The sequence below is a fragment of the Mytilus edulis genome, chromosome 13 (genome assembly GCF_963676685.1).
Source record: "Mytilus edulis chromosome 13, xbMytEdul2.2, whole genome shotgun sequence".
Lineage (NCBI taxonomy): Eukaryota > Metazoa > Mollusca > Bivalvia > Mytilida > Mytilidae > Mytilus > Mytilus edulis.
This window is the reverse complement of record NC_092356.1, coordinates 28,266,705-28,285,469: the sequence shown is the minus strand read 5'-3', so window position 1 is coordinate 28,285,469 and position 18,765 is coordinate 28,266,705. Positions and strand designations below refer to the sequence as shown.

The following is an 18,765-nucleotide window of genomic DNA, read 5'->3' as shown; positions in this document are numbered from 1 at the left end:
TACATTGTTATTTCGGGGCTTTTTATAGACGACTATGCGGTATGGGCTTTGCTCATTGTTGAAGATCGTACGGTTACCTATAATTGTTAATTTCTGTGTGATTCTGCTTTCATGTGGAGAGTTGTCTCATTGGCAAATATACCACATCTTCTTTTTTATATTTGGACCTGTACAATGAAGCAGACATTTCAAAATAAATTTACAAATTATTATAAAATTTGTTAAAGTTTTATAGCCATAATAAAAAATCTAAAATTACTAAAGTTAGTAATAAAGTATTAAAAAAGCATTTAATGTATTAAATTCATCTTAAATTGGTCTAAAAACCATAGTTTTTCGTAGCAGTAAATTATGTTATATTAAAGCATTATTTTACCGTTCGAAAATGGTGAACCAAAAAAAAAAAAGGGAAAAAGTGGATTTTCCCCCTTAGAAAATAAATTATTTCAATACAATTACCGTAATTTTAAACGAATACAAGACAGGAAAATTATAAAAATGACCATACAATTGATATTCATGTCTTGTATATATAATTTTGAAAATTACTTCTTTAAGTAATGCCCCTTACTTATACTACTATGTTTTTTATATAGAATAGCAAACTTAGTTTTTTTTTATAGAAAACTATCGCTACCTTAGGTAATTCATTATTGGAAGGCTGATGTATGGGGTAGTATTATTATTATTTTCCCTCTAGTACGGCTCTCTCATCAATTTTGCGGATTTGGCTTTGTTCTAAATGAATAATTACAAAGCATGAGTTAAGTTTTGTCCTGGCCTATGATTTTTTTCCCTTTAAATCCGAAGGACTTTTATATGTTTGTGAGTGACTTGGTATAGTTTATACACCAATTAATTCCTTTAAAAAGGGCTTTAATCCTAATAAATCTTAAAAATTGCAGATAAGGAATAAAGTTTTTAACACTCGTAGCCTCTATCACACGTAAATAGTATATTTGTATCGTTGAATAGGCAATGCGCATGAATGTGTTGGTTAGTTAACGCAAAAATTTGCTTTCTGATAAAAAATAAACTACACAAACTCTTATTACCATCCAAACGAGTGTTCTTGATTCAGCGATTTACATGCAGCGAAAATAAATATTGTTGATGTCGGTGTTATTGTCGCCGCCATCTTGTTTACATTGGTTACGAAAAGAAGTCCGGTGAACGTCGTCTATCGAAAAATAGACTACGTCAAGATTTACTACCGGAAGTCCTATCGACCAATCATGACAACGTATTCTCTAATACGAAAATCATATAAAAATTATTTATTGATATTGAACATCGATTAAAGTCGACTAAACCCAATTGGACGTAGTTTTAACAATACATTACGTCACATTGGACGTCGATTAGAGGGTCAAAATATTGGACGTCGATTTGATAATGTGACGTCAGATTTAACCCGATTTTTTTTTCTGTCGATTTATGAATTTTGAACAGCGGTATACTATTGTTGCCTTTATTTGGACGTCTATTTGAGAAACGGATATCGATTTGAGGAACGGCTGTCGACGTCAATCTGAGTCTAACATATTTATTTTATTGAAATAAAAATGATTACCAAAAGCATAGATTATACTATATTATTTTCTTTTAGGATCATTGTTCATGTATTTTTTGATAGACGAATACTTGCATTTAAAGTTAATTTCTACCTCAAAATATAAAAAGGCCACTAGGGTCATGGCTAATTTATGCTTTTAAACGGTACTGGTTTATCAGTTTTTAAGAATAGAACGTGATATCTTTCATTTTTTTTTACTTGCCTCGTGATTCGAGGTTGTGGTATCAACGATGTTTGCGCTACACATGTTTATGTTTATGTTCATTCGCATTTGATTTGTTCATCGTTGTAAATATAAGGGAATTTTAGGCGACTTTGAGAGACAGCACTCGCGTTTAGTGTATGTGGCTCTTTTCACAAAAAATCTTAAGTGTAAAATTACTCTTACGATAAAGATATTAAGTTTATTTTTTAAGGAATATTTTAGACTTACGATAAACATTGATAAATTTTACACTAATTTTTTTTTGTGAAAGGGTTACTGGTAGCTATGCTTAGTTTATTTATCGTGTCGATTCAACAGGTCTGATGCCTTTTTGAGATCATGCAATTTCGTCAACTTCTGTTGGTTATCTTGGTTGTCTCTTCCTTATCTGATTACGAGATTCGATCATCGGTTAACAACTTTAACAGTCACATAATTTACATAAATTATGAAATATAACTAGCAGACAAGGATGTCCTCTCATAATAGAATAAAAAAACACGCATTTATCCTGTCGAACTAAGCTTAGTTCAATCCGCCTCATATTTTGAGATGCATTAAAAAATTAATATTTGAAAGAAAAAAAATTTATGGCAAAAGAGATGACTTCAGTTTTTTAAATCTCTATTGTTTTTAAATCAACATTTGTGCACCGCATGTATATTGAATATATGTCTAATTTTTATAAATTTCATGTTTACAAAACTTTGAACTTTTAAAAACACTAAGGATTTTCTTATTCCAGACATAGATTACCTTAGATGTATTTGGCACAACTTTTTGAAATTTTGGATCCTCAATGCTCTTCTTTTTGTTTGGCTTAAACCTATTTCAATATGAGCGTCAATCATGAGTCTGATGTAGATGAAACGCGCGTCTGGCGTACTAAATCATAATCCTGGTACCTCTGATAACTAATTATGCTTACTATTTAGAATGCACCATTCATTGAAGTTTCGTCTTACACATTTTGAATATCGATAGCGGGTTTTTAAGACCCGAAGTTCGGAAGGTTAAAATTTTAAACTTTCAAGAGCACACAATCGAAAACGATACTAACAGAATAGTCAAACACAGAGGGGGGCTTATTTATAACATTTACTTTAAGAGCATATCTTTTGTTTTGCCGTATTTGAAGCAAATAAATGTACATTTAACAAATCCATATTCAAACTGAAAGTATAAACTATGGGCATATAATTAAATTTACGCTTTTAATGTCCCCTCCCCAATGTAATCATATATTCATCGAAAGCAAAAGATGAAACGTTTAAAGTGACTTCACTATATGTTTATAAATATTATTAGCTACTAACGAGTGTGTCGAATATTATAAGTAATTTTAACTCAGCTATTAATACTCAGAAATAAATCTAAAATTTGAAAACTTATTTTACTTATTTTCCCCTTTTTTCAAATGGTACTGCACCACTTGTGGACTGTTGGATCGTGGTAAAACATTATTTTTATATATTTCATAAAACATTGATGAACAATAATATAAAGTTAGATGTACAGGTAGAGTGGTATACTAAGGTTGAAACCCACCTTCATCAAGTGACTGTACCAAGTCAGGAGTATGACAGTTGTTATTCATTCGTTTGTTGTGTTTGAGTTTTAGTTCTTGCCATTTGCTCAAGGATGTTCCGTTAAGAATTTTCCTCGAAGTTCGATATTTTTTAATTTTACTTTTCACTTCACTTGCCAATCAACTAAAACAATGTCATATAAAAATAAGAACTTATGGTATCATTGCCAATAAGACAACATTTAACAAAAGTTAAAATGAAGGTGGTGTGAGCAGTCTGTAACAATTAGAAAACCCAAAACGATTTAGTCGGATATAAAATGCCATGACATGAAAAATATGAAATAATTCAATGGAGTAAACTAACGACTTAGTTTATTGCAAAATAGTTTACAATGAACAAATATGACGTGGTATTCATAGACAATAACAATCAAAACCAAGGAGTAAACAAAGACTAAAATAAAACAAAGGACATTTACATCAACAGTTATAAATAAGAAATAAGAAACAACACGAACTCCACTAAAAACTGGGAGTGAAATCAGGTGCTCCGGAAGGGTAAGCATTTCCTGCACCGTATATATACGGATATATAGATATTAGTAAAAACAGCATTTCGTTTACATCAAATGCAAATGCAACAAAAGTAATTGACAGAGTAATTATCTACTGATATATATTTATTAAAAAAACGATTATGTTGTTTGCTTAATGACACAAATACAAAAAAAACAAAAACAATGGGTCACGGTTTTTTTTTTCTTGTTGAACATAACCGTTTGGTCAGCATATTGGGAATATAAAATGTTTCTTCTTATTCTATTTGCTTTACGTGTATTATGAGGCTACGATTTCGTAGATGTTTAAAAGCATACGAAACATTTAAAGAGAGATAATGGCGTCGCTAGCGTAAACTGTTTTTTTTTATTCGTAACGTCAAACTAAGGCATATCAAACAAAGGTGGATTATCAAACTGAATTTCATCATTGGCTTGAAAAATAAAGGCACCAGTAGTATACCGATGTTCAAAATTCATAAATCGATAGAGAAAAAACAAATCCGGGTTACAAACTAAAACTGAGGGAAAACGAGAAGATTATTTGTACCATTTTTTTAAGAAAAACTGCAAATCAATATTCTCTTAAATTCAATAAATATTCAGCAACACATGTCATTTTTCCCCTAAAATCATTAAAATTTTATAAAATGAATTTATTTTAAATTTAATAACGCAAATTAAGAGCATACATAAAACGAAAACATTCAAATGTTTTTGCAAACGTTTTGTTGTGTATATATTTTATAATGAACAAGTAAGTTATGTCTGTCCTACGTATAGAAATACACAAGGAGCTGAGCTGGTTATTAAATGTCTAAAAACTGAATCCATTTTTTTCTTAATATAACACATGAAGTATATTTTTCTATTTCAATATTTGCCTGAGTAAACAAATACCTGAACATAAGGTCAGGTTTCTATCTTATATCTTATCATTATCAATTTTTACATTAAACGCCATTGTTCAGACTAGTGTCAAAATAAACTTTTTAATGTATGCTTTGTATTATTACTACTGCAGTAGTCTATTGTGGTTTTTTAAAGCATTTGGAAAAAGAAATTAAATGTTCACGGTATTGTCTTACCGTAAACACATAGAGCAACGGATCAAACAAAGGGTTAAGCAACACAAAGACATGATTTGCAATCCAAACAAAGTTTAGTGCAGACTCTGATCCTCCGACACTGAGTGAATAGAATACAGCAATACTACGAGGTAAAGTTGCAATTAATGTGAGCACGATAATTGTTCCAAGTGTAATAACGTTTTTATACATTCTAATATTATTTTTACTTCTGTTGTCTACCGATATCGAAACATTCCGAACTGGTTTGACTCCTATTGTTTTACGTTGTTTCATCATTCGATACATGGTAACTCCATAACATAAGACAACTAAAATAAGGATGATTACTGCTGGAATATCATGTGAAAATAAGAATGATGGAGTTGCAGTATACCTTTGATCACACGGAAATGTTCCATTCAACGTGTCTAATCCAAAACGTAGTAAAGCTAAGCCATTTATCATAACAAAACAAAGTACAACGGAAATATTGCTTGTCACAATATGTAATATTCTTGGTTTATTGATAAATGTGGAACTTAATCTTTCCAAACATATCATTAAAATATGAAATTGTGACGCAAGAACTGTTCCAGCTACAATATGGTTTACTGCCATACATTGATAGAGGTATGCATTGCCATGTGAATTTAACAAAAATAAGATGGAGCCATATATAATTTCAATTCCCATTGCAAAATCGCTCAGACTTAAGAAGAGTGATAAAACGGAGAACCGATTTTTTTGCAATTGTTTGTTTGACTTGATAGCCACATATATCGAGGGTCCATGAAACGAAAGTATCAGCGTTGCTATAAATAGTCCTGTTATTCCGGCTGGTTTGCTCATTTTGAATGAGTTTATGATTATGCTTCACTAACAGTCTTGTTACTGAGTTGCTATACTTATTTATCATGTTTATCCTGATAGATTGAATTTAATACCATGACAACAGTTAACTTTATTTTAGTACAACTTTTTGTCCTTATTATTTTTGTTTATGAGAGTAAGAACCAACTAGTCAACATCAACCTTTTGTTAATGTTTCTAATTTTCCTGTGTTTTGTGATAGGTTGAATTTCATACTAATTACATGAAGTAAGTCAGTTATTAATTGCTATAACTTTATAAAAAACTCGATCGCAGTTTTATGTGATAATGCAGAAACATTACACTCAATTCAAACAATGGAATACCTGCGTTGAATGAACACTAATGAATATTATATCTTTGCTGGTATACATCCATTTTTTTTAGATATTAACAATATGATGCCAACTATATTGAACAATAAGACGAGGATTTAAGACTTTCCCTGCAAATATAAGCAAGGACATTAACACCAGCATGCGAACACGTTGTTATTGAGAACTATTCTAAATTGCAATGTAGTTACATTGATGAATGATCAATAAAAAAATATAACATAAAATAATAATGGTTATATTTTCATTCTCAATAAATTGATTTTTTTTTTAATAAAACAATCTTATCACTGATACAAGGATTAAAATATTACAGAGCGACAATCGCATATACAATGTAGGATTTGATAGAAAAGTAGTAAAATAAGAATGTATGAACTTTCAAAGAATTCAAATCATTGCCGTGCCCTTGAAAAAAATACTTGATTAAAGCAAGGAATTGTATAGTCATATATCATGAAAAGATTTTGCCTAAGACACATTCCAATATTTTAAGCTTGTTAAGATTATCATTTTCTTACATAGCCTAGGTTAAGCGGTTTCAGAAATAAAAACAAAACTCGCATGTGAAATTTTACCATGGCAACTAATCATATTAGTAGAATATTTTGTATTCTTTATTCATCTCCCCTGTTTTGCGTCAACTTACATGTACAATATATATATTGGATTCAAACCATAGTGAATCGGACCATCACTTGGAACAGTCATGTTATCAATTCACCGTTTCAGAATCTGATGCATTCTGGGTAATATTTTCAAAAGTGTACACCAAAACGTCGTGATTGGTTGAAAACGTCCAAAACAATGGAAATTCAACCAATGTCGTGACGTTAATTTCATTTTGGGGTACGAACAATGAAATTACCCATAGTCCTTTAGATTCTGAAACGGCCAATTGACTGAGTCAATTTAGGTAAACGTCCATTTGTTGCGTTTACTAAATACATTGTTCTTATGAACATTATGAAGATGAACGTTAAAACGTACGGATTCGCCAAAGCTTTCGAAACGCATTAAAGCAATTGATAAAAAAAATACCACCGTAGTATACTTTTGATTATCATTGAACACTTTGGCATTCTTCGATATATATAATAACTAGCTTCAAAAGAATCAATGCATTTGCTAGTAATTTCCTTTTCGTACTTCCAATTGATATTGCAATTGTGGTTTTCACAAAAAAAAAATATGTTCGTGCTCTTTCGTATCTTTCAACTCATATTAAGTCTAAAATTTCAGTTTTAGAACTAATGCACGAGACACTTCAAATCGTTGTGCACTTATTAGATTGGAGAGAAAAATACTTTCGTACGTTTTTATTCGCACTTTTTCTTACTTTTAAGATATTGTACAGTTAATAGCTGTTTGAACTAAGTAAAATATAGTTTAGATTCACTTTATAAAATACTGACTGACCCAGCTATTGGACTAGGACTTGGAAATTATTAAGGATAATACTTTGATTATGGGAAACTGAAATTTTTCTGCTAACTTATTTTCTTAATAAGAACATATACTTGGCAGTAGAATCGTAATCCTGAATTTCATGATTAATCATTGTTTGAAGTTTTGTTGAAGGGAAGTTGTATCTTATGTATCGAAATATGAAATTAGGGATTAATGACATCCCCACTGGAAAGCATCTGACAGAGTGTATTTGCGTAAAATCCTTGTTATCGATATCCGATGATAAACAAGTTAAAAATTAATAAATTGATTTAATTAACAAAATACGGGTTACGATCATCCACACTGTTATGGTTTTGCCTCTACCTTAGATTCGTTATTACTAACTTCATTAAAAATTTGAATTTTCTAAAAAATAGATTTTATGTCAATTTTTGTCTGATTTTGAAGTCACAATATCCATCGTTGACTACTTCCTATATTCTATCAAAAGATAAATAGTTAACCTGAACTGTTTCTGTTCCAGGATTTTTTTACATATTGGATAATCACCGCATTTGTGCGTTTCTTTACACAAACAAAGTTATGTCTTTGATGTCTACAAAAATAGTTATAGAAATAATGTCAAACATTTACTCTTTATTTTTAACTGGTAAACTATTCTTTATTAAAACGACCGAAAATACCGCTGGATGAGGTGGTATTTGACCATTCCTGTTAATGTCATTTTAAAGTTGTGCTGTTCTTTAACCGTTTAACTATTTTTATAATCAAACATTTTGTTACCAAGCGTAAATGTTGTATAAGAAAACAATTCCAGTGCACAGTGAAAGGTTTTATGATTATAATTAACTGATGTAACTAATTTTGTATTTTTCTAGAAGGCTATATGTTATTGAATTACGGAAATCGGGGGAACAATTTTATGACCTTAGTTCATGACGCTAACAAGAAAAAGCCCTGTCGTTTCATTGTAATCTTATAAGAATCGTTCTCATCGTGTGATCCATCCTTGTTCGAGATTAATGTTACATAATTATTTCTGGTCTAGGATGTCATAAGAAAATCTTCTGCTTGATCGAATCACAGAGGTTGACATAAGTGTTTCTGCATTAGACAATAGACTTTTTTCAAAATCAGGAATATGACAGTTGTTATCCATTCGTTTGATGTGTTTGAGCTTTTGAATTTGAATAAGGACTTTCCGTTTTTAATTTTCCTCGGAGTTCAATATTTTTTTTTAATTTTACTTTCTCCATGATAGGACAATGGCTATTCTCTAAGGGGGAAAACATCAATGGAGGGGAAGACGTTAATACCCCGACGTAATGAAAATAATCTTCTAACGTGTTCTTGTAACGTGATTTACAAAAGTCTTTGAAGTCATGGATTTGGTCCTCATGCCGACTCGCAGGAGCTTTAATGCATGGACTGGTTCCTAAATAAAGACAGCAGTAGTATACCGCTGTTCGAAAGTCATAAATCGATTGATAGAAAACAAATCCTGGTTACAATTCAAAAACAAGGGAAACACATCAATTATAAGAGGAAAACAAAACAACGAAACAACAGAAACACATTAATGTAACGAGAACGGTTTTTTTTTGGAGCTTAATTATCTCAAACCTTATACATCAAGAATTTTTTTACTATTTTCTGCAAGATCGAAACAATTAAAGGCACAAGTATTTGCTAACCTTTTCAAGCAATCAATTTTAAAGATAAATCAACAGCTAGAAAACGCAGATTGACATACATGTACAGGTAAGATGACAAAAATATTGAACACTTTAACATTGAAAACTGTTTATCATCAAGTTGAAATCCCGACTATTCGATACCTCTAGAACATATACAAAAAAAACTAAGGTTACTGACAGATGTTATCAATGTCTTCTGTTTTTGTACACTTGCTGATATGTAATTAAATAACTACACATGGGTTCAACTCCAGCTTTCAAAACTTAAAAAACAATTATATAAATTTCTGAGTTCATGACTGGGATTTTTTTTTCTCACCTAACCGAATTATATTTCAATAAGTTTGAGATCACGATAATGACATCTGTTATTACATATAAGCATCAGAGTGAAATAATATAGGATTACAAATAGCAATGGACAACGAAAACAATGGCTTGTGTATAACATATTTTCCTGTGTTGATGCATATGTTGATTCAGTCTTTGAAGTTTAATTTTTTACAAACTGAGAAAGCAAGAACTATAGAAAATATATAAAATTTCAATGAGACAATCACAAAGAGAAGACAGTATGAACAATGATTTGAACATGAGTTGCCTTACTGGTAGATTTTGATTCCTCATCTCAAGCAGTGTTTGTCCATAAAACACTTTTTAAGTTCATTGAAATTCATACATAAGTATTGTTTTGTTAGATAAAGACTCTTCTTTTCCATGATTGATCAATTAAGTTTATTCCAATTAATTATTAAGTCATTTTGAAAAACCCCGGTCTTTCCTCTAATTTTCTCTCACTAGTTGTTGTCCATTCGTTTGATGTGTTTTATCATTTGATTTTGTCATTTGATAAGGAATTTTCCATTTTGAATATTCATAGGAGTTTTTTTGTGATTTCACTTTTTTATCTAATAATTCATAATAGGATACAGGGAAAAGTTTAAAGCTTAAGTATAAGGTCTGTTAAACTATTCAAAATTTGGTGTGTGTACATAAGAAATTAAGAATCATACGCAGTATAAATCGATTGCATATTAGAATAATTTCATAGGATATATAGCGGTTCGGAAAACACTAATATTGATCATTGAGCAGCTTAATATTTCCTCAACAATAAAACATGTTTAAAACGTTCAGCTGATTTTAAAGAATTATCTCCCTGTATTGTTGGGTACCACCTTTAGCTAGGTTCACACTGCCGATAAGATCAAATCGATGATCCCGATTATCAAATTTTCCACGACCCAGCGTAACCAAACTCACTAGAATAAACAGTTTTTTTCTGCAGAGGGCTTGGTTTCTCCCCTGACATTGCGGCTTCATTTACCAATAAAAACTGACCGCAACAAAAAAGGCAATAATGCTAAAAATTGCGTTAAAAGACAAAATATCAATCAAAAATAATTGGGGAAAGTACTCACTGAAATAACAGTAATGTTGAAAGACTGTAGTAAGTAAAATTTGTCAAAACAAAATGGAACTAATATTTCCGATGTTCTAATGAATAAACATAATATGATTACCAACTTCAAAAATGGCTAAGCATGTCTTTTATCTCGTCGACAAATGTGATGATCCATAAAATCACAAGCTTAGTTTATTGTTACAATGCCTATAAACAGTGTAAACATTGAAAGACAGCTTGTTATAATTCTTAACAATGAATACTTTATTGTCAAACACTTGAAAAATCAGGACAGATTTCTCCCTAGGATTGTAGGCTATCTGTGTAAAACAGGGACGAAAGATACCAGAGGGACAACCAAACTCATACATCGAAAATGAATTACACATGTTGTACTGTTATATCACTGTCCCAGGTTAGGGGAGGGTTGGGATCCCGCTAACAATGTTTAACCCCGCCACACTATTTATGTATATGCCTGTCCCAAGTCAGGAGCCTGTAATTCAGTGCTTGTTGTTTGTTTATGTGTTACATATTTGTTTTTCGTTCATTTTTTTATATAAATGAGGCCGTTAGTTTTCTCGTTTGAATTGTTTTACATAGTCATATCGGGGTCTTTTATAGCTGACTATACACTATGGGTTTTGCTTATTGTTGAAGGCCGTACGGTGGATGACCTATAGTTGTTTATGTCTGTGTCATTTTGGTCTCTTGTGGACATTTGTCTCATTGGCAATCATACCACATCTTCTTTTTTACATATATGCAACATAGAGAAATTCCTTTATCAATGAAGAGATTCAATTTTAGAAATAAATTAAAATTTATGAACAAATAAGTAGTGAATATTTCTTTTGTTTTATTAAGAGCAAAGTACATAATTAAAAATTATAAATCATCATATAAAAGTTAGTTATTACAAACATAAATTAGTGAAACATTATTAAAATTCAATGTATTTAATTTCAACAAATCTTTTTATATTGCAATTTGGAATGAACAATAGCTTTGTGGTCAACACCTACCAGTCAATTACGCTATGGTACGTAAATGTAAGATAATAAAAATACAATTAAGTGGAAACTATGGTCAAATAATAAGATAATATCTCAATGACAAATAACAGTCAAATTATTAGAAAATAATTATTCAATTTTAAGTACATCATTATTTTACAACAATGGAATACCGCTGTTCAAATGTCATAAATCGATTGAGAGAAATCAAATCCTGGATAAAAAAAAAAGAACGAGTGAAACACATCATCTATCAGAGGAAATCAACGAAACAACAAAAACACTAAGTGCAACCAAAACAAACGCCAACATTCATAGACACGGACTATTTGATGACAACTGACATATTCCTGACTTGGAACAGGACATTTTAAGAAAATATGGAGATTGAACCTGGTTTATTGCTAGCTAAAACCGCCGCTTTTATATCTGGTAATGTTAAAAAAAATCGATAAAATGCCAACACTACGTGACAGGAATACAGTACAAACAAACAGGACACACGCAAAAACATTCAGCACAGATATAAACACACGCATAAATAAATAATATAATAGTACATTAGTAACATGTCAACCTTAAAACGATAACGAACATCTTCCATTAACAACAGCTCAGGACACCATATACAATAAAGTATTATGTGGTAAACAGTGGACAAATATCAAGAAACCAACCTAGTGGTAAAAGGAAAAGAATAAGATAAAAGTTCTGAGGTAAGCTATTGAAAAAGCATAAGGTAAAAGCTATGTGGTAAAAACAAATTAAAAAGTATAAGATAACAGTTATGAGGTAAACAAATAAAACGTATAAGATAACAATTCTGAGGTAAACAAATGAAAATTATAAGGTGAAACTCTGTGGAAAACAAATGAAAGTATAAGATAACAGTTATGAGGTAAGCAATTAAAAAAATATTAGATAAAAGCTATGTGGTAAAAACAAATAAAAAAGTATAAGATAACAGTTCTTAGGTAAACAAATAAAAAAGTATAATTTAACAGTTTTGAGGTAAACAAATGAAAAAGTATCAGATAACAGTTCTGAGACAAACAATCAAATCATCAGTTAATAAACAATAGTTTAAATATTCCGTAAATAATTCTTAAGAAAACAAAAGTCAAATTATACGGGAACAATTATTGCGAACCCAATTGAACCTTTCCATAGATTCACCTGATAACTACCTGTCCGTTTAAACTTTTGGCAGTTCTATTGTCCCATTGAACAAATATAACAGGTATTGTTCTCTGTATAGTTTATTCACTCAGACCTTTAAATTTCTTCTAAGAGAAATCTATCACTCATTGATTAATTTACCAGAGTAAAAAGTTTATCTGTTAAATTGATGGAAATTACATGTTTCACATTAAAACAATGCCTGTGATTTGATGTTTATAAAAATAAATTAAATATTTTTTTCAATCTGTTAAAAATAAATAATAATTTAATCATAAAAAGTTTGTTTTTAAAAAAAAAAGTAGTGTTTGTATGAAAATTTGCATCTTTTAGTTATAGAATACTTTTAAGAAGGCCTTAATTTATACACATCAACATTTTTAGGTTTTTTTATCAATTTTTTTTTTCCGAAATGGGAATAATGTTGATTTTTTTTCAGAAATCAACTTTTATTAATGTTTGAATCAGTGTTTACATTCAACAGATTGAAAATATAATACATTCAAACTCATATACAGTTTTTTTATAAATAGTAAACATGTTATTTCCATCTAATTTAGCAGTTAATTTTTTACTCAGGTAGATTAATCAATGAGTGATAGATTTCTCTTAGAAGATATTTAAAGGTCTGAGTGAATAAACTATACAGAGAACAATACCTGTTGTATTTGTTAGATGGGACAATAGAACTGCCAAAAGTTTAAATGGACAGGTAACTATCAGGTGAATCTATGGAAAGGTTCAATTAGGTTCGCAATAAGTGGTAAACAATTGCAAGACAATAAATAAACAACTCTGTGGTAATCAATTGTCAAGTATGATTATATAAGCATGTTGCAAATAGACTCATCATATATACAAGGATTAAAAATTTATATTTACGCCAGACGTGCGATTCGTCTACAAAAGACTCACCAGTGACGCTCGAATCAAAGGATGTGTAAAAGGCCAAATAAATACGAAGGTGAACATGTAAACAATTGTAATATTGTTAAGTAAACATTTCTGTGATGAAAAGCTATAGGATCATGATTAAGTAACCATGTGGTAAGTAATTATAGAATGATAATTAAACAGCTATAAGTAAACAATCGTCAAATTATAAGTAAAAAAATGCTTGGATACTAAATGGTAAGACAACAAGACAATTCTGAGGTAAATAATTATCCAATTATAATACTATGACATTCTGTGAAACACAATTGTTAAACAAATCTGTGGTAAACAATTGAGAGACTACATGTAAATAACTTTGTGGTAAATAATCATCAAACTACAATTATATGATTAGTGGTAAACAATTGCATGGTTATGAGTAAGCAACTCTGTGGTAGATCATTGTTAGATCATGAGAGAATAGTCTATTTGCCAATTCCTGGACTTGACCCTGTAATTAGGGATCTCTTTTTCATTGACTCCCTAATGCGGGACATAACTTTTTTTCTACAATGAAGAGCTAGAGGAAAGAGCAATATTACCTGTGCGTAATATGAGTTACCTACAAGTTTTTCAAATCTTTCAACTACATCAATGTGTTGTTTAGCTAAATACTTTTGTCACCAAAAGTTATTTTTCGTGAAAAATAAGTTAGACCCCGATACCTCACTTTCAACTTATCATGCTTTGCATTGGCAAAAGCCAATTTTGTTCGATATAGAACCAGTCTACAATTGACAAAGGGAAGTAATTTGTTTAAAAAGTGTGTAATAACGGAATCAAATCGGTAATTGGCAAATGGACTATAACAATGTGATAAACAAACGTCAATATTACCAGTACTTTGTAAATAACTAAATGGAACAAACAAATACAACTGTGAGCTATTGCTCCCTAACGTTACCTCTGTTTTTCAAGTTTCGGTAATTAGAAAGTTAAAAAGAAATGAATCTGAAATCGCATTTCACAGCAAACCATGTTCACACAAAGCCCAATAGCCAATGTCAAGGAGCTCTTATTGTAACTTCCTTCGAAAAACTCGACACAAAATTATCATCATTAAAACGGAAATAATGTCTCACAGATAAAGCTTTATTAAAAGAAAAATCTATGAATACGAAATTTGAAGTTTGATGATTTCAAGATATATTTTAGAACATTTTTCGCAAACTAAAAGTGCTTTGCTCACTAATGTTTAAGTTGTATGCGATAGTTTAATTAAAATATGGTATAGCCTATTTACTTTGAATTGACCTTCAAGGTATACATGGTTTCAGTCATTTTGGTATTTTTGAAGTTTTTCCACCGCTCATCATATTGCTATTTACAATTTTTACCCTTCAATTATAGTTTCCAAGTTAATTTGCATAAAAATAAAATTAATCAAACGTTCCTCACCTTAACAGCAGTATACCGACTTCACACGTGTATTGAGTAAACATTTCTTTACTTAAATGATATTCAGGAACATTCCGCTGTTAAATAATGTCTTATTCTCAACTAATAGATATACAAATTGAAGATGTGATTTGATTGCCAATGAGACAACTATCCACAAAAGACCAAAATGACACAGACATTAACAACTATAGGTCACGGTAAGGCCTTCAACAATGAGCAAAGCTCATATCGCAAAGTCAGCTATAAAAGGCCCCGATAAGACAATGTAAAACATTTAAAACAAGAAAACTAACGGCCTTATAAGTTCTTTTACATAATACAACGACATTTTAAGATTTATGTATGCAGAGTTACGTTTTATTTAGTGACGAATCTTAAGTCTTCTATTTGAAATACTTGTGAAAAAAAGATAAAAATAAGATGTCATATGATTGCCAATGAGACCACTCTCCACAAGAAACCAAATGACGTAGAGGTACAAGTTAATTTAACTTTAAGTCTAAATTTTAAACTTCAAACTTCAAATCTTACATAAATATAGAAGGATGTGGTTAGGGGTCAATCAGACAACTCGCCATTCAAGTAACAATTTATAAAAGTAAACCATGATAGGTCAAGGAGCCTTGGCTCACACCGTACAGCAAGTTATAAAGTGTCATCTTAATAGTGTTATGTACAAGTCTCTTTCCTCGAATGCTCATATATTATACTAACTATATCACTATGACCTCTTTCTGACGCAATCATTAAAGCTGACTGGCCTTTATTGTTACATGTATTATAATCTGCTCCTTTGTTTAATAACATCCTTATTATTTCTATATGTCCATTTCTACAAGCACACATTACAGGTGACCTATTATCATTGTCACATTTATTATAATTTGCTCCTTTGTCTAATAACATTCTTACTATTTCGATATGTCCAAATTTACAAGCAAATATTAAAGATGACAATCCATTATTATCACATTTATCATATTTATCTTCGTAGTCTAACAACATCCTTACTATTTCTACATGTCCATTTCTACAAGCACACATTACAGGTGACCTACCATCATTGTCACATGTATTAAAATCTGCTCCATTGTCTAACAACATCCTTACTATTTCTCTATGTCCCTCTCTACAAGCAATCATAACAGATGACGAAAAATATTTGTTAAATCTATTAGGAGTTGCTCCTAAGTCTAACAACATCCTTAATATTTCTGTACGTCCAATTCTACAAGCAATAGTAATAGGTGACCAACCACCATTGCTACATGTATTATATTCTGCGCCTTTGTCCAACAACATGCTAACTATCTCTGTAGATTCTGCATGTTCTTCGATACAAGCAAGCATAATAGGTGACAATCCATTACTGTTACGTTTATTATAATCTGCTCCTTTGTCTAACAACATCCTTACTATTTCTCTATGTCCATAACTACAAGCAATCATTACAGGTGACCAAACATCATTGTTACATATATCATAATCTGCTCCTTTATCTAACAACATCCTAACTATTTCTTTATGTCCATATCTACAAGCACTAAATACAGGTGACCATCCATCATTATTACATGTATCACAATCTGCTCCTTTATCTAACAACATCTGTACTATTTCTGTGTGTCCATATCTACAAGCAGTAAGTACAGGTGACCAACCAGTATCGTTACATGTGTCATAAGCTGCCCCTTTGTCTAACAACATCCCTATTATTTCTGTATGTCCATATCTACAAGCACTAAGAACAGGTGACCAACCATTATTATCACGTTTATTATAATTTGCTCCTATGTCTAACAACATTCGTACTATTTCTGTATGGCCATATCTACAAGCACACATTACTGATGACACACCATTATTTTCACATGCATTATAATCTGCTCCTTCGTCTAACAACATCCTTACTATTTCTGTTCGTCCATTTTGACAAGCACTTATGACAGGTGACCATCCATCATTGTTACATTTATCATAATCCACTTTTCTTTTCAACAACATCCTTACTATTTCAGTCAACCCTTCCTGGGCAGCTAGTTTCAGTGGTGTTGTCTCATTACTCCTACACTGATTTATATTACCATTATCGTTTATACACCAACGAATCATATTGCTGTCGCCTATAAAGCATGACAGTAGCAGTGCAGTGTCATTGCTATGTTCATCACATGTGAGTGCTAATTGTTTCTGGTAAGTTACATCCAGTTTTTTCAAACAACTGATCAACTTGTTTCTGAACTGCGACACATTCATATTTATGTTACTAATCACATAATCGACTCTACCCTTTGACCAGTCATCAATCATTCTTTGTAACTATGTACATTTCATGCTTGTCAGGTAACACAACTGTTTTAAACCGATCCATATTGTCTTGTTTTTCTAACAGAAATCTCTCCTTGATTAAACTACTATGTGCATATTTTATCATGCAGGTAATTATTTTTTGTCCAAAGAAGTACACCAGAAAGTCGAACATTTTATCATGCATAGTTTTGTATATATTTTGCTCCTTTTTGAGGAATGTGTGTTTAAATGAGTTCAGTTCATCCTGTAAAGTAAGCCTAGATGTCTCACTATGCAATTTACATGCCTCACATGTGCTGGAGTTTCCAGTGTAGACATATTTTTTGGTTTCACACATTTGAGGTATACAGTTACTAAATGAAGAAAAAGTTGAAAATCTCTTGAGCATCTTGACATATACTCGACTGTTAACATATTTGAACTGCTTAGATATTTAAATGGAGTCAATAGACACATTGGAAAAGTCGCATTTTTAACCTGCGAATTTCAATTTCATTTGTTAAAAAGACAGATTTGCCATCCATACAAATCTGACACTGTAATCCACAATGACATCTGAAAAAAAAAAATGTTTAAAACATGATGATAATCTTCCCTATAAAAAAATAGCATAACTAATCATTTTAATCCATTGATGTTCCCCTAAAAGACACAGTACTGATAGTTTACATTCATAAAAATGACAGGAACTATATTTATAGACAACCGAAATATGAGCGACCAAACAGGTCATTTTGTTTTAAATAATATCATTTCTTCTCTTTCCTATTAGGTCCTTTTATATCCTCTTCACCGTTTATCAGATATGAAATAACACCTTAACTGCATGTTTGAAAATTTACAATGTCCATCAAAAACAAGTGTGGTGTAAACGTCAATGAGCAGCATCCTACCGACAAAAATAACCAAAAGACTTGTGAAAGTTTGACGTTAACAAGAGATGCGAGTTTCCTTCAATGAGACAGCATCCTAGCGACAAAATATATGTATGAATGAACTATTCACTTGGCTCATACTACCAATTATTTATTTTTTTCTCTCGATGTTTTGGTATTTTCCGATAATAAAAATCACTGTTTGCATACTGATAAAAGAGGCATTAAACACTAACAATCGATAAATCCATCATTGTTTTATTTCAAACGTGTTCGTCACCGATCATTGGTTTGGTAAACAAGAATCTATCAACTGGAATTGTTATTTGACTAGAGCAATCATTTTCATCACAAACTTGTTACTATATCTTTTGCATTATGACTGTAAT

At 30.9% G+C, this 18,765-nt stretch overlaps 1 protein-coding gene across 1 annotated transcript; it reads right to left on the bottom strand.

The window, feature by feature from the left end:
- Positions 1-15,860: 15,860 nt before the first annotated feature.
- Positions 15,861-17,501, bottom strand: LOC139500223 (ankyrin repeat domain-containing protein 50-like). The gene has a single exon (XM_071288963.1). It carries the CDS (start codon positions 17,499-17,501, stop codon positions 15,861-15,863), a length of 1,641 nt encoding a protein of 546 aa, XP_071145064.1.
- Between the last annotated feature and the right edge of the window lie 1,264 nt (positions 17,502-18,765).